The sequence below is a fragment of the Pelodiscus sinensis genome, chromosome 4, assembly GCF_052426305.1.
Source record: "Pelodiscus sinensis isolate ZL-2025 chromosome 4, ASM5242630v1, whole genome shotgun sequence".
NCBI classification, from domain to species: Eukaryota; Metazoa; Chordata; order Testudines; family Trionychidae; genus Pelodiscus; species Pelodiscus sinensis.
Window position 1 is genome coordinate 48,861,211 of NC_143055.1, and position 20,011 is coordinate 48,881,221.

Consider the following 20,011-nt stretch of genomic DNA (forward strand, 5'->3'; position numbering starts at 1 on the left):
GTCATTATATGATATATATTCCTGTTTGTCCAGAAATATAATTTATGCCATCACGTGCCAACACAGTGTCCTTCTGCTGTGTATATTGAACAGACTTCTCAGACACTTTGCCAAATAATTAATGCCCACAAATCAGACATCAGACATCTTCACCAGGAAAACCTGTCAGTTTGCATTTCAACCTACCTTGACATAGTCTTAATGACCTTACTACGTGCATCTTACTTCAAAGAGACTTTAACACCAGATTACAGAGAGAAACTTCAGAACTTTCATTCATGCTTAAATTTGACACTTTATGAATGGGCCTTAACAAAGACGCTAATTACCTTACACATTACAAAGACAGCTTCCCCACTTATCACCCCTGATTAGCCATTTATTGACTTATAAACAGCTATTCCCTCCCTCCTTCTCCTTCGCCCCACCTTCTGTTCTAAATCTGATTTATCAGTTTAATAATGTGTTCACTTTTTTCATTGTATTCCTTTGGTATATATGGTCATGCCAATTCTCTTTCAGAATATGATCTGAGAAAGTGGGGCTGGCTCACAAAAGCTCATTACCTATTAAACCATCTTGTTAGTCTTTAAAGTACTACACAGTTTTTCCTTTTGTTTTAGCAAGATCAGACTAACACAGCTATCTCTCTATTACTGCTTTTTCTATGTTTGGGAATCATTCCAAGGAGGCATCAAGTGATTTCACTCTTACATATTCAAAGATGCCCCAATGTTGCTCTCCAATCGAGTATGTGTACCTCAGGGTGCAAAAGTCCAAGTCTGGTCAGTTAGGGGTTGGGTATTATGATGCAAAGAGAGGGATAACAACTATGAAATAAGGAAGCTCAGCTCTCTCTGGGGAGCTCCTTTGTTCTCTCTTGAGGCCGGAGGACAAGCTCTATTCTCTTTCTCAATATATATCTCTGCCTTGCTTCATTTATTCTAAGTCTTGCGTCTAAGTTTTCCATACTCCGCCTTGCATCAGGGTCCCACAGGTGGAGGGAGGCTGGTCTTTCCACGCTCAGCCTTTAGGAAGAGAATTATGTGAGTATGGTATCATCTTAGGTAACTATATCTGTATACTTAGATACGTACAATTTATATAACAAATTTGGTTAATGTTATCCTCAGAGGAGTTTCAGTTAATCTATATAATCAGTGTTGTATGCCCTGTTCTGTTTGACATTTTAATACCTGTCATAATAAAGCTTGTTTTAATTTGGTATTATCCTCACTGTGAGCATGGTTGCTGTTCTGGACCCTCAGAACTTCCACCAGAAATAGAACTATATAGTTCTGCCAATTTGTAACCTGGGGTATGAAGGACAAACCTGGAATCTTCTAGTCAGATTAGTGAGCCTTTCTCACATAAATTTCATCCATAAATCCTCCCCAGCCTACAACTGCTACCTGTCAGTTGCAAATCAGTTTGAAGTCAGGAAGTCCACTGTTGAGGTTGCATTCATACAATTGTGCAGGACCACTAAATTATGTCTTGTTATGAAAGACTGTGACTCTTGAAAATGTGCATTAAACAGTGGATGGTTTTGCAACTCTAGGATTTCCTAACTGCAGTGGAATGGTAGATGGCATGCATATCCCAATTTTGACCCTGGATCATCTCGTTATGGAATACATCAATAAAAAGGGTTACTTCTTTATGGTATTGCAGATGCTTGTAAATCACCAGTAGCATAGAAGGGGTTATGGAAATGATATGAGGAAATATGTCCTTACCACCAGGGTCATTTCACTGATATCAACAAAGGGTGATCAGGGGAAGGTACATAATGCATGCATCTTCAGGACCACTGGCCTGTACAACTAGGGACTTTCTTTCCAGACTAGAAGATTCAAATTGGGGATGCTGAAATGCCCATACTGATCCTAGGAGACCTAGTGTACTCCTTTCTCCTATGGCTTACATGGCAAATTTGGACTGCAGGAAGGAATGCCTTGATAGGTTAAACAGGTGCACAATGGTCACTGAATGTGAGTTTGGCACATTAAAAGCTTGCTGGCACTGCCTTTATGGCAGGTTACACCAAAATGAGAACAATATTCCTATGGTCATAGCCAGTGTTCTCTGTAAGCTGAGTGCTTGGGCGATGTCCCAGGAGAGATTCAGATGCCACCCAGGTGATTAGCCGAGTGCCCATACCTGGCAGCATGTGTTTCTATTGGTAGTGGACATCTGCACTTGCCTTGGGGTGCATGACAAAATATATTCTGCACATGGATGGAAAATATACAGGCAACACTGGTCATAGCAGCCTGTTGCATACTGTGTAATATTTGTGAAGCTAAAAGTGCAAAGTCTCCCCAGGATGGTGTGTGGAGTTGGGTTGCCTGGTGACTGATTTTCAGCAGCCAGATATCAGAGTTATTCAGGAACACAAGAAGAGAGTATAAAATCAAGCAGGATTTGGAGTACTGTTTTGACAGTGAGCACCAGTATCTTTTTATAAATCATTTTGCCATGCTTTACCTTGCCACCTTGCATGAAAATTTCAATGAATACAGGCAGTCCCCGGGTTACGTACAAGATAGGGACTGTAGGTTTGTTCTTAAGTTGAATCTGTATGTAAGTCGGAACTGGCGTCCAGATTCAGCCGCTGCTGAAACTGATCAGTTTCAACCGCGGCTGAATCTGGACGCCAGTTCTGACTTATATACAGATTCAACTTAAGAAACCCAGGCGTACCCAAGTCAGCTGCTGCTGAAACTGATCAGCGGCTGATTCCAGGAAGCCTGGGGCAGAGCAACTCTGCCTCGGGCTTCCTGTAGTCAGCCGCTGGTCAGTTTCAGCAGCGGCTGACTTGGGGACGCCTGGGGAAGAGCAGCTGGGGTGCTGCTGGGTTGCTCCAGTAGCGCGGCTCCTCGGCGCTACTGGAGCAACCCAGCAGCACCCCAGCTGCTCTGCCCCAGGTGTCCTGAGTCAGCCGCTGCTGAAACTGACCAGCAGCGGCTGAATCAGGACGCCTGGGGCAGAGCAGCTGGGGTGCTGCCGGGTTGGTCCGGAGCGGCGCTGTGGGACCAACCCGGCAGCCCCCAGCTGCTCTACCCCAGAGGTAGGCAAGAAAAGCCTGCTCTGCTGGGGGGGGGGCACTAGCTGCACCCCCTCCCAGCAGACCAGGGAGACAGGGGTGGCGGGACCGCCCAAGTCCTTCACGGCTTTGCTCCGTCTCCCTGGTCTGCTGACCTGGGAGACGGGGAGCAAAGCCTTAGAGCACACCCGCAGCGGGACAGCCCAGGCGCGCCGCGGCTGTCCCACTGCTGGCATGCTCTGAGGCTTTGCTCCCCATCTCCCTGGTCTGCTGGTCAGACCAGGCAGACGGGGAGCAAAGCCTTGGAGCACGCCCGCAGCGGGACAGCCTAGGCGCGCTTGGGCTGTCCCTCTGTGGGCGTGCTCCAAGGCTTTGCTCCCCGTCTCCCTGGTCTGCTGGTTGGGAGACGGGGAGCAAAGCCGCGGAGCACGCCCGCAGGGGGACAGCTCAAGTGCGCCCGGGCTGTCCCGCTGTGGGTGTGCTCTAAGGCTTTGCTCCCCGTCTCCCTGCAGACCAGGGAGACGGGGAGCAGCTCTTCTCGCCCCGGAGGACGGGGGCGGCGGACCGCGGCGCATCTGGGCGTCCCGCCGCTCCCATCCTCCGGTGCGCGAAAAGCCCCGTTCGTAACTGCGGATCCGACATAAGTCGGATCCGTGTAACTCGGGGACTGCCTGTACTTCCTGACTGTAATTTGTAGTCTGCAAACATGCTAATATTCTAGTTGCCAGTATTTATTAATTCCAGCAGCAACCACCATGTGTAGGAAACAAAGCTTGATTATCTCTCACATTTTTTTTTTGATTAAATAGCAGTAAGCACAAAGAAAATGCTAGGTTGAAAGGGAGATAACTCTGAATGGTGCATTCATGATAGAGGCTCTCATAGCTGTGTATGATTCCAGCTATCACTTGGAAACTGTCCAAAAGGGTATAATAAACTGGAGTACTAATATGTTGTGGCTGGGTCCCCCTGGCAGGGGTACTTATAATTTTTTTAAAGGGGCACTTTATAAAAAAAATGTTGAGAAACACTGACTTAGATCATCTGCTCCTCGACCACTAAAATTGACTCCTGCCTCCCAGCCTTGGTGTGTAAGGGGTTCCCCTGAAGGCCACATCTGCAAGATATAATAATCAGAAACATCATTATCAGTACATTCACGGCATCAAATCATCATAATAAAAGACTCCTCTTTCTCACTGTCCTTTGGCAAGCACAGAGATTAGCAAATGCCCTAAACATGCTGAGTTTGGCCAAGGAGGCTGGTCTTTCCTGATGGAACAAGGGTCATGGTGAGTTTTTTAAAGGGAATCACTGCAAGCAACTAGCAACTATATTTTTAAATTTAAATTTTTTAAATTCTGTCACCATTTTCCAGAGATGTGGTCACTTCAACCAATATCTTAATCCTGTAACGACAGAAAGGTTTATTGCCTGCCTGCGTGTGACTTCAGAGCGGGTCTCTATATTGCTTCCCTGTGCACCACTTTCGTCCCTGTACAAGGAATTGCTGATTGGTGCTGCAAAGTTTCATACAATGGGGGAAGGAACAAAGAAGTTCTTCCAAGGACCCATCAGCAGAGGATTGGTGAAAACCAGGAAAGTTTACTAGTGATCTCTCTGGAAGATTCCCATGAAATTTCAGTGTTCTTTAATACACTATTATGGCCCACTGTGTAGATGCACCAGGGTATGGGAAGCAGATGCAAACATAGATGATCTTGTACATTTCTATCCCTTAATTCACTTCTAGCATATAACAAAAGACAACTCTATCTTATAGTGGTAGAAATGTAGCCGTGTTAGTCTGGTGCACTGAAACAAAAAACAGGACTGTGTAGCACTTTAAAGACTAACAAGATGGTTTAATAGGTGATGAGCTTTCATGGGCCAGACCCACTTCCTCAGATCAAATAGTGGAAGAAAATTGTCACAACCATATATACCAAAGGATACAATTAAAAAAAATGAACACATATGAAAAGGACAAATCAAATTTCAGAACAGAAGGGGGATGGGGAGGTGGCGGGAAAGGGGGGAAGAAAATATCTGTGAGCTAATGATATTAGAGTAGTGGTAGAGATGTAGCCGTGTTAGTCTGGGGTAGCTGAAGCAAACTCACTGGCCTTTCCCCCCCCCCCCACATCCCCCTTCTGTTCTGTAATGTGATTTGTCCTTTTCATGTGTGTTCATTTTTTTAAATTGTATCCTTTGGTATATATGGTTGTGACTGTTTTCTTCCACTATTTGATCTGAGGAAGTGGGTCTGGCCCACGAAAGCTCATCATCTAATAAACCATCTTGTTAGTCTTTAAAATGATATTAGAGGTGATAATTGGGGAAGCTATCTTTGTAATGGGTAAGATAATTAGCGTCGTTATTCAAATTTGCGTGTAAAGTGTTGAATTTAAGCATGTATGATAGTTCAGAGGATTCTCTTTGAAGTGAAGTCTTAAAAGGTCTTTGAAGCAGGATGCAAGTAATCAAGTCGTTGAGACAATGTCCTTTCTGCTTGAAATGGCAAGAAACTGTTTTTTCTTTGTAATCCTGTCTGATATCTGTTTTGTGGGCATTGATCCTTTGGCGAAGTGTCTGAGACGTTTGTCCAATATACATAGCGGACGGACACTTTCGCCACATGATAGCATAAATTATATTTCTGGATGCACAGGAATATGTGTTCTTGATCTTATAACTCACTTGTGTAATTATAACTATCTTATGTAATTGATCAGCTGGAACTCAGAATGTTCACTTACCAGAGGTTCCTTCTTCTGCATCATGAATGTCACAGATGGAGCATTAGGACCGTCTTGAACTCTCCAGCATCAAGAAGAGATCCTGGGTCACTGTGACGGGGCTCGGCATTATGCTGGGTGCTCGCTGGCCGCGGAACGCCTTGCAGCTCCAGGCGCTGCACCCAGAATGCGGCCCGGATGCAACAGGGTAGGTGGGGCCACATATGTGACGTCAAGGCAACATCACGCCTGGCACCGGGAGCGGCAGGGGATTTAAATGCCGCCTGGTGCCAGAAGAGGGGGAGGTGTGTGTGAGGGTGCGGGGAGTGCCAGCGGGGCTCCCATGGAGCAACGGGGACCCAAACCCGGGGACACAACAAGGCAGCCAAGGCCGCTGGAGGGCCAGGTAGGCTCCGCGTAGGGGCGGCAGGACCCGTGGGGAGTGGAGAGGAAGCAGCCCAGGGCAGGGCAGCACTGAACGCCAGCGGGCTGACAGGTTTCAGCAGGGGCCCCCGTCAGCCGGACTGGACCATAGGAGGTTCACGTCCTTAAGGCCCTGGCCTGGAGCCCGTGAGTGAGGGCGGTCCCGGGCCCCCCTCTTCCTTGGAAGAGGGAGTTCCTGGCGCTTGAGGGGGCCATAGCGCACTCCATCCACACCTCAGCTTCTTGGCAGTGGAGGTAGATTTGCTGTTGAAGATGGTGTTGAGATCCTTATAAAAACTGCAGGTCCTCAGAGCAACACTAGAGTGATAGTTTGAATCCTCTGCTTTCCCAGAACTTGATCTTCACACAGCCCATATCCATCATACCATAAGAAATCTAACTAAATGTATCAAAAAACTTAAACAGCAAATAGTTTTGCGCACCTTAAAGACTAACAAAACATGTAGGTGGTATCATGAGCTTTTGTGGGCACAATCCACTTCTTCAGATGAATGTATCAAAGTTCCCACAGCTGGAGTGAAGCTGGTACTGCACATCTTCGACTGTCTACAGACCCAGTAGATCAAATCACTCTGGTGTGCTCCAAGGTGGAGAATGTTTGCTGTATGAAACTGCCATGATCATCAGGGAAGATGCAACATTAGCTGCCCACACCATGCAAATATAAAGGGGAACTTCAAAAGTTCCCATTCCTTAAAAAAAAAGAAAGGAGTAGATGCCTGCATACCTGGATACAGGGCTGCAGAATTCAAATTTCTGACCAGAGTAATCCGGATGGGCATTGTGGGACACCTCCTGAAAGCCATTTATGGCAACATAACCAGTGTTTACATTGATACTTTGTCAATCTAGCATTGCTGCTAAAAGCTCTAGGGCTCTGGTTGTGGTGATTTTATTTACTCAGCAAAGCAGGAGATTTTTGTCCAAAATGAAATATTATACTTGGTTTAGGAAGTGGAACCTTGGGCCAGGACCATGCAGCATTTCCCAAAGCATTGTAAGGAAGGCATCATGCCTCAGTGATGTTACTGACACCAAACCGTGTGTTTTTTTAGGGAAACAACGTGTAGGAGCGATTTAAATGGTAGGAGCCACAGCTGCTGTCCTCTCTCCCGGCGGGCCCACAGGAGCAGCCCGTTTGCAGGCCTGGCCCACCCACCACAGGTTACACACTGGCTCGCTGGAAGCGGACCTCATAGGAGATTCGTGTTACTTTTTAAAATGTTTGCTGGACTTTCACACCCTGGCGTGGAGAAGTGAGTTACCGGGAGTACTGCCAAAGTTAACTCCTCCACCTATTTGATTGCTCATTTAGATGCGCCAATCCCCTTTTCTCTCACTAGAGATTTGTTTTCTACACCGCCCCAGTGGGGGAGGTGAAGCAGAATTATCCCCGATGTGTGCGCCCAGGGCTAGTACAGCCTGAGCCTGGAGCTTGTGGGCGGGGCACAAGCCCGGAGCCCTTGTTCGTTTTAAAGGGGCCAATGGTGCCCGGCAGAGGCTCGCAGGGGTGGCGGGGCACCGGCCGGGCAGGGGCCCTAACGAGGTGCCGCAGCCCCGACGTTCCTGGGACCAGGCGATTTCACCGCCACCATGGGCCGGGGGCGACGGGCCGCGCGCCGCTGTGAGCTCAGCCCCGGCCATTGTGCCGCTCGCCTCTGCCTCGTGCGCGCGGCCCCGCCGGCAGCGCGAGCTCGCTCCGGGCCCGAGCCCCGCCCCCCTGCACGCGCGCTGTCCCGGCTGCACGCCGGCCGCGTGACGCCCGGGCGGGGCGGGGCCGGGCAAGATGGCGCCGCCGGCCGGATGTGTGTGTCTCCCTCCCCCCGCGGGCCGCCGGCGCAGCTGACGAGGCGGCGGCTCCACGCTCGGCCGGGCCCAGCCCCGGCGCAGCCTCCTTCTCCAGGCCCGGCCATGTAGAGGGGGCCGGTTGCTGCCGCCCGGAGACGTGACCCGCCGCCATGGAGGACATTAACTCCAACGTGAACGCGGACGCGGAGGTGCGGAAGCTGCAGGAGCTGGTGAAGAAGCTGGAGAAGCAGAACGAGCAGCTCCGCAGCCGCTCCGGGGGCCCCGCCAGCCCCAAGCGCCTCCCCAGCGGCAGCGGCGCCGCCACCCCTTCCTCGCGGGGGGACCTGGGGCTGGAGAGCCGCTGCCTCAGCCCCAAGGCCGGGGCCCGGCGGCCGCCTGCCGAGGAGACGCGAGACAGCAGAAGCGGGACGGCGGCCGCAGCGGCCGGGGAAGGCGGCAGCTTCCTGGACGAGGTGGAGCCTCTGCGGCCCGAGGAGCTCGAGAGCTTGGCCGGCTGCGAGGAGGACGAGACAGGCTGGTGAGGAGGCAGAGGGGGGCTCAGGGCTGTGCCACCTGGTTGCTCTACGTCCGGGGCCCGGGCTCTCCAGCTCCCGGGCACAAGCAGGGGACTGGGCCTCGCTGTATGGAGCTCAGCCCCCGCCCCCATTCCCTGACCCAGCGCAGCTCGGGGTGCGGGGAGCTAACAGGGGTCATTTGTTTACTAAACCGTGCTGCGAGTGGGCGTCGTTCTGCCCCAGTGGTCTGAAGTCGAGCTCGCTCTCTGAGGCTGGAGGGGGAAAGGTGACTTGCTTAGAGTCCGTGACAGGTAGGAAACCTGGTGCTATCAGGGTCAGACTTCTAAAAAACTGCCTGGTGAGCTCCAGGTGATGCTCTGTTCTGTGACTGGCAGGGGCTGTACATCTCTAATTAGCCATGGGAAAACCCTGTTTTTTGCAAAACCAGAGTTGGAAAGGAACTGCAATGATCCCTTAAGAGTATGTCTATACAGCAAAGTAAAATTGGCTGGACTGAGTTTCATTTGGGCTTTGGGGATGTTTCACTGCTTGTTAGGCTTTCAGGCTCAAGGCCCAAGCTCTGGGACTCTAACCTCACAAAGTACTAGAATTTAACTCCAGCTTGAGCCCACATGTCTACACACCAGTAGAACTGCTGCAAAGCTGAAACCCTGCAAACTCCCATGTCAGCTGGCATGGTCCAGCCACCAGTGTTTAGTTGATATTTAGATGTACCTGCAATGGGCACCCAAGTGTTATCAGTAGTTATGGCAACATTTCAGGAAAACCATTTATTCACATTTCCTTTATTTCATGATGTATTGCCTTGCATATCTTATTACATGGCTAAAAAAAACCCCAGGCTACGTCTACATTGGCCCCTTTTCCGAAAGGGGCATGTTAATTTCAGCGATTGTAATAGGGAAATGCGCGGGGGATTTAAATATCCCCCGCGGCATTTAAATAAAAATGTCCGCCGCTTTTTTCCGGCTCTTAGAAAAGCCGGAAAAGAGCGTCTACACTGGCCCGGATCCTCCGGAAAAAGCGCCCTTTTCCGGAGGATCTTATTCCTACTTCAAAGGGCGCTTTTTCCGGAGGATCGGGGCCAGTGTAGACGCTCTTTTCCGGCTTTTCTAAGAGCCGGAAAAAAGCGGCGGACATTTTTATTTAAATGCCGCGGGGGATATTTAAATCCCCCGCGCATTTCCCTATTACAATCGCTGAAATTAACATGCCCCTTTCGGAAAAGGGGCCAATGTAGACGTAGTCCCAGTGTGTGGTCTCTTCTGTACTAATCCCCACCGTCTCAAAGTACTTACTGTGTTGTCTTCTCTGTGGTAGAGCTGGTGGGGGCTACTCTCCTATCAACACTGGCTACATCCTGGTGGCTGGGAGAGGGCATGGAGATGGATTTATCTCAGCTAAGCAGACGTAATAAATTGCCAGCTGAGGGATCGATCGCGGGAAATAGAATTAAGATAAATGTCCATGCAGACTTAACTCTCCTTCCAGAGCTGGCAGTAGCAAACAGGAATTACTTGCATGCTCTCCAGTTGTTTTGTGTTTTAGGTGTAACTACTTTGTGGTGGAGGCAGTATGTGCAACAGGTTGTTAGATGTCTTGATATGAGGAAATCAGGATAGTTTTGAAGTGTCAAAGAGCTGCCATTGTGATATGAAGAGATGTGGGTCTGAGTTACCCCATGAGTGTGATCAAAGGAAAGATGTACATGCATATACTGGTGTTATATGCATATACTGGTGTCTAGTCGGTATCTTTTCAGTACAAAATTGTGTGTACTGTGTCATAGCAGGGCATTGTGGTCTTGTCATGGGTACTGACAGCAGTGAGATGGGACACAAGTGATCGGTGAATTTGATGGATTTAAAAACATAGTTTTAAGTTGTATACTATGTGGCAGAGAGGAGGAGGTATAAAAGAGGTTGTTCTGCATTTTACAAGTGTGGTATTCTGTCAGGTAGGGATGTCAAAGTATAACTGTTTAAAGGGTTGACTGATAAGCCTGAGCTTATGGGTTACTGTTACTGGTTATATGCAGGCTTCTACCCAGTGCTGCTGCCTCTGTATCAGAGACAATAGCATGGGGTGGCAGCCAACTCCTGGCTAGGAATGTGACAGTGTAAACATGTAAATGGTTACATGTGGGGTGGACAGGCAGGAGAAGGTGCTCCCAAAACCTACTTATCTCCTCCCTGAAAGGCACCTCACAGGGAGTGAGGGAGGCAGGAGCCGGAGTGTGTGGGGGAACCAGCTTCCCAGGTGTATCTGCTCCTGTGCAGTTGCATGCCTCCCTCCCCTCCCATGCTACTGCCTTGGATACAGACGCAGCAGCATTGGGGCGGGGGTGGGGTGGGGTGGCGGCAGGCAGTTTAAAATCTTAAAGCTTAAAACCCAGCTTTTGGGGCATCTGGGCCTGCTGTGAGTGCCCCACAGACTAAGGATGCAGGATGCCAAGGCCCATTGTGCTCAGGGGCTGAACCAGATGCTGGAGCAACTTCCTGTCTGTGGCAGAGGGGAAGCTGCTCTATCCCTCACCAGTTACCATTTAGCTGGTCATCCTTTCACATGCCTATTATCAGGAGAGTGGGCGCAGTGTTTGAGTGTAAGGAAGGTGCAGGTAATACAGGTCCTGACAGTGAAAAGGCAGAGTGCAAGAATGTCTAGCTGGTTTTTTGGGGCATTGCTCACAGTAGGTAGTGTCAAGATTGCACAAGCATTTCTTAATTTTATTTTCTAGCTTTCATAAATTTGTGTTTTGTTGAACTCAATATCCTTCAAGGGCACAAGCTGACCAGACAGCCTTAACTCTGGGTTAACAAATTTATTTGCCTTGGTGGTTTAAAAAACTAGGAATTTAAGCAAATACTTGCTTGTTAGGAGTTAGTGACCATTTAGGCACAGTTCTCATCCAAGCTTGAATTGGTATGCTATTGTATCTAGGTAATAATCAGAATACCTTAAGTCAGGGGTGGGCAATAATTTTTGATGGGGGGGGGAGGATGCCAAGAATTTGGAAAGTAGTCAAGGTCTGCACTCTTCCATGATATTCATAGAGGAGGTGCGGGGTCTGGTATGGAGACTGGGGTAAAGGAGGGAGTTTGGGTGAAGGAGGCAGTTGTGACCTGGGACACTGGACTGGCGTGGAGGGGGTCGGATTGTGACCTAGGGCAGGGAATTGGGATACGGGGGGGTGGGGTGCAGGGATTTAGGTTGTGACCTGGGGCAGGAAAGGACTGTGATTTGGGGTGCCTGATTTGGGAGGGGATATGGGTACAGGAGGGGGACAGAGGATTTGGATATGTGGAGTGAGGGTCAGAGGGTTGGGGAAGGGAGAGACTGGGGTGCTTTTCCAGGAGACTTACCAGCCAGCAGTGTTTCCTGAATCCACCTCCTTGCCTGCCCTGCTCCTGCACAGGCTGTGGCCATCTGCTCTGGAGCCCCTTGTGCTTCATAGCTGCCTGTTGCTGAAACAGGAAGCTCCAATTGGCCAGTTTCTGACCAGAAACTGGCCAATGGGATTGTGTTGGGGGTGGGAGCCGCACCTAAAGCTTCTCCTCTCCCGACTCTCAGTTTTTAAAGAAAAACTGCCCCACAGCCACATTTCTGAGCAGCATGTGGGAGGGGAAGGTAAGTAGGGAGCCTGCCTGGGGCTCCCTGCAGCACCTGTGGGCTGGATCCAGTGGCTTGGATTGGGCTGTATTTTGCCGAGGTCTGCCGTAAGTAGTGTTTTACATTAGTAAATCTCAAAGAGTTCCACATCATTAGCCCTTTTTTTACGGGTGGGAAACCAAGGCACAGAGGTGTGGTGACTTGCCATACATCACTCAATAGGACAGTGTCAAGACTAGAAATAGTCCCAGTCCAGGGGCCTCTCCATTGTTGCTGTGTTGCCTCTTAACAGTTACTATGTGTCTTCTAAGCGCTCTTGACCCCTTTTGTACATTTTGTTGTTGATGAATGGGGTTAATGTTTATGTTTTGATATTTTTGCAATGTGTGGCTGCTAATGAGGTCAGTGAGAGAAATCTTATTCATGGTCAGTATCTCAAAATCTTGACAGTTTAATAACATGGAAGTTACAGTAACATTAAGCTTGTGAGAAGTCTAGGTTTGAATGTCTTCTGTTCCTTGCAACATGTCTCATCTCCCACATGCCAACTCTTCCAACTCATCCTCCTGTTCCTGTCCCATTAAGGCTGTTAGCTTGTGCCCAGAACACTTCAGCTTCTTATCAGGCTCAGAGTTTTTAAGATCACCATTCATCTTAGTGAAATGTTTACAGCTAAAAGAGAGCATCTCAAGGAGATGAATACAACCTGAAACAATTACTTGTGTTTGGTGAGTGGCTCCATTCCTGTAAGGCACTGGTCCCCAATGCGGTGCCTGTGGGCGCCATGGCATCCGCTGGGCCGTTTATGTGTGGGCCCGCAGAACAATCGGGGCCGCCCCCGGGCACATAGCACAATGCCGGTGCTGGCCCTGGGCGCCTGGCGCATGGGTGGCTCCTGCCCCGGGGTCATGGCACATGCTGGTGCTGGCCCTGGGCACAAGACGCATGGGCAGCCTCTGCTCCGGGGTTGCGGCACATGCCGGTGCCAGCCTCGGGCGTGTGGCGCATACATGGCCCTGCCCTCCTGGGCGCGTGACCTGTGAGTGGCCCCGCCCACGGAAGCGTGGTGCGTGAGCAGCCCTGCCCCTGGGCGCCCAAAAAAGTTGGGGACCACTGCTGTAAGGGATGTTCCTATCCCTTCATCTTCATGCTGGAGAAGGTGCATACGCAAGGGATGTTAAAAAGCAATTATTTTTGTAAACATGTAGCCACTGAAATTTGCAGCAGTTACATGTTTACATGTGGTGGTGGTGAGGCAGCTCCTTGTGAGCACTGGCTCTCGCCTCTAAACTTTCCCCCCTGTCTGGCTCTCCTGCTCTGTGGGATCTATTGCTCATCTACTCCTCTTTCCTCTCTCTCTCTGTGCATGGGTGATGGGGAGTGGAAAGAGAGCAGGCTCCATGGGAGTACTCGGGGGGGAGGGGGGGCGACGAGACAGCTTTTAAGCAAACTCCTCATGTGCACCAGCTCCTCTCTGCTCTTACTCTCTCCTTCCCCCACCGCCCTGAGCTGCTGTCTCTGTGGGAAGCAGCAGTGCAGGGGGAGGGAGGTGGCTCCGTGGGAACTGGCTCCCCACACGCACTGGTTCTCAATTTCCCCCTCCTTAATACCGCTGATACATAGACAGCGGGGGTGAGGGGCTGCATGTAACCAATAACGTAAACCAGGCTCATTGGTAAATCATGTAAACAATAGGGCTGTCAACGCGCATTAATGCCTGCGATTAACACAGAGCACAAATAACAAGTTAATTTTTTTAAATGTGTTAATCGCAGGCGTTTCCACAATGTTGCCCCTTTGAAACACTACCAGGGCATTTCAAAGGGACGGGGCAGTGCAGTGGAAGCCAGGGATCAGCTGAAGTCCCCAGCTGATCCTGGACTCTCAGGATGCTGCCCCTTTGAAACACTAGGATGGCATTTCAAAGGGGCAGCACTGCGCGGAGCCAGGGTCAGCTGGAGACTCCTGCAGTGGTAGCGTTTCAAAGAGGCAGTGCCATCTGTGTGGTACTGCCCCTTTGAAACACCGCTGCTGCATTCAAAAGGGGCAGGGGGGGCAGAGCCCAGAATTAGCTGGGGACTCCAGCTGATCCCCGGCTTCCATGGTGCTGCCCCTTTGAAACACTGCAATGGCATTCCAAAGGGGAAGTGCTGCACAGCTGATCCCGGTTCCCACGGCTCTGCTCCTTTGAGTGGCGTTGCTCCTTTCAGCGGCGCTGCATGGAGCCTGGGGTCAGCTGGGGACTCCAGCTGATCCCAGGTTCTGTGTTGCACTGTCTCTTTGAAATGCCAACAGCGTTTCAAAAGGGCAGTGCCGCGCATCTGATTCCAGGCTCCTGCAGCGCTGCCTTTTTGAAACGCTGCACTGTGTTTCAAAGGGACAGCGCAACACAGAGCCCGTGGTCTACTGTAGTCTTATTATTGTTTAACAGTGCAATTAATCGTGATTGATTTTTTTAATCGCTTGACAGCCCTAGTAAATAATTACACATTCACATTCCTAGTGTATGCATCAAGTATTTCTTCCTAACTACTTGCCCCATTGTTAACACTGTATTCTTGGTGCTTGTTCTGAGCATACTTGTTCTAAATTCCCCACCCAGAGGCAGGAGTTTCCTGGATCCTGTCTCTCGTAGTGGAGTGTAGAGAGGGGTTCAGACCTCTTTAGAAATACAAGACATCCTGGACTCTACTCACATGTGGGGGTAGGGAGTGGGGCTCAGACCTCCCCAGAAGTACCTGTGCAATGGTTTGGTGTGCTTAGGCTGTGTCTCCACTACGGATGTTAAATTGTGGTTAATTGACTAGTTGATAAGCACTTCCGCATTCCTCCTTTGAAATGCGCAAGAGTCCTCAGCAGGGAGCCCTGGGATCAGTGGGGACTTAGAGTCTCCCGCTTACACCGGGCTACATGCTGCGCTGCATGTCGTGGGGATCCCGGGGTCAGCTGGGGACTCCCCAGCTGACTCTGGGTTTCACACAGCATTGTCCCAGAACCCAGAGTTAGCTGGGGAGTGACCCTGGGTTCTGGGCAAATGCCTCTGGGAACCTGGGGTCAGCTGGGGAGTCCTCAACTGACCCCAGGCTCCACGGCAGCTGCCCCTTTGAAATGCTGCCGTGTGCAGCACTTCCACTTTGAAGTACCCCTCTTGTGCTGCCTCTGATTCCCCCTTTGCTGCCTCTACTAGTTGACTGATTATCCGATAAGCATTTGGGTGGGTGACGGAGTGTTATGATGCTGTGGCTAGATGTGGGCTGGGCTCCAGTGGAGGGCTTGTTGGCCAGGCTTCATTTTTAAATAAAGTAAAATATTATGTCCAACACACAAGGTTTCAACCTTGTCTCTACTGATGGCAGGAGTGGAGTGCCTTTTTTATGTCGGGGCCAAAAAAAATTAAAAACACTCCAATCCTCACTGATGTGTCTCCCAACTGAAACCCTTCACTCTCTTGGTGCTCCAGCCCCATGGTAGAGGAAAGGGAAGGGAGGACTGAGGTTCAAGGCCTCAGGCCAGATTTACTGTTCTGGGGTTCCAGAGTTAGTGGATTTTGTGGGCATCTCTAGGCTCTGTGATGGGGCCAGAAATGAGGGGTTAAGTGTACGGGATCGGGCTGTCAGTGAATGGGATAGGGATGTGTGTGCAAGGTCTGGGCAGCAGGTGAGGTGCAATGTTGGATGGAGACACTCTTTATGGCTTGTTGGGAATGGTTTAATTGTGCTGCTGGAAGAACTCTTCCCCTCCTCCCCCCAGCATACATGGGAGTGGCTACATGGGAGACCTTATGGCAGCACAGCTGCAGTAGTATAGCTGTGCTGCTTTAAGGTGTATAGTATAGACATTAGGGATGTAAAATCATGGTTAATCAGTTAAACGGTTAACTGTCTAAAGCAGGATCTGGGCTACAGATGGCTCCAGCCTGTCGGGAACAGTCCTCCCCTCCCCCAGCCTTGGGGGCTCCCGTCCCCAACCCTTGCACTGGGGCCTGCTACCAGCCTCTGTGCTGAGGCTGGCTCTGCCAGCTCTAGTCCCTACCAGCCCCTGCCAGAGCAAGCCCCTGTCTGCAGTGAGCCTGGGCTCCCTACCCCCATGAGGCACCTGGCTTCCTGCGGACAGAGGGTGCTCTGGATGCCGGAGTAGCTTCTGCCTGTGGGGTGCCCGGATTCCCTGTGAACAGGGGCTGCTCCACATGAGAGCAGCCCCCTGCCTATGGCGGGTCCCCTGTGGGGCTGGAATGGCCCTCTGCCTGTGGCAGGTGGGGAACTGCTTCAGCCCCCACAGGTTGCTGATTAACCAGAACTAGTAAGCAACACGTTAAGGTTGATGCTTATCAGTTAACCTTTCACATCCCTAGTAGACACAGCCTTAGAAATCTCACCTCTGCAGAGTGCATTACCACACCATGTAGACAAGTTCCATAATGCACTTTGTCAATCTGTAGCCATTGTAGCCACTTGGATTAAGGCAAGATCTATTTCTAGCAATTCATGTCCAGTCACGCATTTCTGATTAGTCAGCTAATCTAATGTAGAAAATAAATGCTTTGATCTGATGTAGAAAATAAATATTCAGATTTCTTCTCTGTAATTATGACATTACAATTTGTATGGCCTAGGCTCTCTTTAGCACTAGTTTTAGGATTTTGAATTTTTTAAAATTGGTATCAGAATTAATCATGAGAAGCACGTTGGACAACTTCACTGAGATGTAGAGCTCCAGTTTACCTTAGTGATCAAATGGAATCTTTCAAACATAAAACTTTAAACCAGTACAATACCTGATAGTGCTACCCATTCAGTTGCTAAAATCTAATTGTACCACTGTGGCTTTGAATCTATTGTTAAATTCTTACGGATTCTCAGTTTCTGCTTTGTGATCTAATTAAAACACAAACTGCTATTTATCATCTTATATAGGGCACACTAAAGAAACCTGAATTTGCCTTGAGATAGAAGTATCTGTGGAGGAGGGTGTTTGATTCAGATAATGGCTAATCAAATCACTGTACTAAAAATTGATAAGATAGGAAGAAGTGCATGTGTACAATAGTTGCTTTCAGTTTTCCAGATTAAAGGAAAAATCCCACCAAGTCACTATGTTACGAGAGTTTGCGTTTTCTTTACTAAATATAACTTTAAGAATAAAATGTGTGTGGAGACTAGCAAACATCCTAAATAAAAGCAGTTTTCTGGGTTTTTTCCCTCTTGAATTCTTGTACTGCATCCTTCATATGGTATCTAAATGCTTCTCATGTTTACATATCATGAAATGATCAATGTGCTGTCCAGTCCATAATGGAAGTTTTAGGTACAATTGCCTTAATTACAGAATTCTTCATATGCATTTCACACTCTTACAGTTTGGGTCTGTAAGGTCAGTTTGCATTGATTCTTTTTTCAAGAGTGGGAGAATAGATTTAGAGCTATCTTTCTAGACCAGTAGTTAATCAATGGCTATTAGTCAGGATGGGTAGGAATGGTGTCCTTAGCCTTTGTTTGTCTGGAAATGGGCTCACAGGATACTGGGCTAGATGGACCATTGGTCTGTCCCAGTATGGCCATTCTTATGTGTACCGGCTCCCAATTTAGACAGTCACCTTACAGGATCTTTACAGAGCATTCTTAAAACTGAAATACCCACCTGGGGAAATGAAAAAACAAATTGACAGAGCCAAAAAAGTACCCAGACATGAACTACTTCAAGACAGACCCAAAAGAGAAAATAACAGAACTCCTCTTGTTGTTACCTACAGTCCACAACTCGGACCCCTCCAATGCGTTATACACAATCTACAACCCATCTTGGAAAATGATCCCTCACTCTGAGACCTTAGGGAAAAAAAACTATTCTTGCTTACAGACAACCCTCTAACCTGAAATGTATTCTTTCTGATAACCATGCCACACAACCACATCATAAACCTCAAGGAACCCAGCCCTGCAACCAAAAATGATGCCAACTCTGCCCACATATCTACACTGGCGAATTCATCACTGGAGCAAACAATATAAGCCACAAAATCAAAGGGTCATTTGACTATACATTCAGTAATTTGATCTACGCCATCAAATGCCAGCAGTTCCCCACTGCTATATATATATATTGGACAAACTGGACGGTCTCTGTGGGAAAGACTCAATGGACACAAATCAGATATGTGTAAAGGGAATATACAGAAGCCTGTTGGTGAGCATTTCAGCTTGCTTAATCAGTCTGACAGACCTGCAATTAGCTGTTTTATCACAAACCAGCTCTACAAGCCAAATACACAGAAGCCCCGGAATCCAGTTCATCCACAAATTCAATTCACATGCTAATGGACTCAATTGTGATATGGGCTGATGGGGGACTCTATCTACTTAATAACCACTGAAGGTGCTCTCAGCTCCCTAAGTGGTATCCTTCCTGTTTTAGGAATCTATCTATTGACTTCGATTTTTATCTGCTTAGGTGTAAATACCCATTCTCCAGATACTTAATGATGCTCCGTTGCCCACCCCGCTCCCTTTTTTTCTTTCTCTCCCCTCTCCTATTTATTTTGAGTTTTCATATCCCCAACTCATAACTCCAGTCATCTGAAGAAGTGGGCTATGCCCACGAAAGTTCATGATACCATCTGCATATTTTGTTAAGTCTATAAAGTGCTACCAGACAGTTTGTTGTTTTTTCTGTAACAGACTAACTTAGCTACCCCTTGAAGGTTCTCCCAATTTGTGAGTCAGTCCAATCCATTGTTTCAGCCTATCTGATTTTTTTGGCTGTTCTGCTGGCAGTATGTTAACTTGACTAAACTGAAATAACTTCACTCCACAGAATCATAGAGCTGGAAAAGACCTCAGAAGGTCATCAAGTCCAGCCCCCTGCTCTAGGCAGGACCAATCCCAACTAAATCAACCTAGCAAGGGCTTTGTCAAGCCGAGACTTAAACACCTCTAGGGATGTAGACTCCACTATTTCCCTAGGCAACCCATTCCAGTGTTTCACCACTATCCTTATGAAATCCAACCTGGACCTCTCCCACCGCAACTTGAGACCATTGTTCCTTGTTCTGCCATCTGTCACCACTGAGAACAGCCTTTCTCCATCCTTTTTGGAAGCTCCCTTCAGGAAGTTGAAAGCTGCTGTCAAATCCCCCCTCACTCTTCGCTTCTGCAGATTAAACAGACCCAACTCCCTCAGCCTCTCCTCATAGGTCATATGCTCCAGCCCCCTAATCATTTTGGTTGCCCTCCACTGGACCCTCTCCAATGCGTCCACATCCTTTTTGTAGTTGGGGGCCCAGAACTGGACACAGTACTCCAGATGTGGCCTCACTAGAGCCAAATAAAGGGGAATAATCACATCTCTGAATCTGCTGGCAATGCTTCTCTTAATGCATCCTAATATGCCATTAGCCTTCTTGGCTACAAGGGCACACTGTTGACTCGTATCCAGCTTCTCATCCACTGTAACCCCCAGGTCCTTTTCTGGAGAACTGCTACTTAGCTATTCGGTCCCCAGACTGTGACAATGCTTGGGATTCTTCTGTCCCAAGTGCAGGACTCTACACTTGTCCTTGTTGAACATCATCAGATTTCTTGTGGTCCAATCCTCTAATTTGTCTAAGTCACTCTGGACCCTATCTCTGCCCTCAATCGTATCTACCTCTCCCCCTAGCTTAGTGTCATCCGCAAGCTTGCTGAGGGTGCAATCCCATCCCCTCATCCAGGACATTAATAAAGATATTGAACAAAACCGGTCCTAGAACCGAACCTTGGGGCACTCTGCTAGAAACCGACCGCCATCCTGACATCGAGCCATTGATCACTATCCGCTGGGCCAGCTTTCTATCCATCTTACTGTCCATTTAT

At 48.8% G+C, this 20,011-nt stretch overlaps 1 protein-coding gene and 1 long non-coding RNA gene across 5 annotated transcripts in view; one reads left to right on the forward strand and one right to left on the reverse strand.

The window, feature by feature from the left end:
- Positions 1–398: 398 nt before the first annotated feature.
- LOC149524510 (uncharacterized) lies at positions 399–10,202 on the reverse strand. The gene is made up of 3 exons (XR_016349406.1): positions 9,854–10,202; positions 4,085–4,166; positions 399–1,028 (listed from the first exon to the last, which is right to left on the reverse strand). It is a non-coding gene; the product is annotated as an uncharacterized LOC149524510 (long non-coding RNA).
- SLAIN2 (SLAIN family member 2) overlaps positions 7,976–20,011 on the forward strand; it is a 70,439-nt gene continuing 58,403 nt past the window's right edge. The window contains exon 1 of one of the 4 annotated variants that reach the window (XM_075930461.2): positions 7,976–8,557. In XM_075930461.2, the coding sequence (XP_075786576.2) occupies positions 8,190–8,557 (368 nt within the window). In that variant the 5' untranslated portion in view covers positions 7,976–8,189. The remainder of the gene's footprint in view (positions 8,558–20,011) is intronic. The other 3 variants (XM_075930457.2, XM_075930460.2, XM_075930459.2) reach the window with 3 other exon arrangements.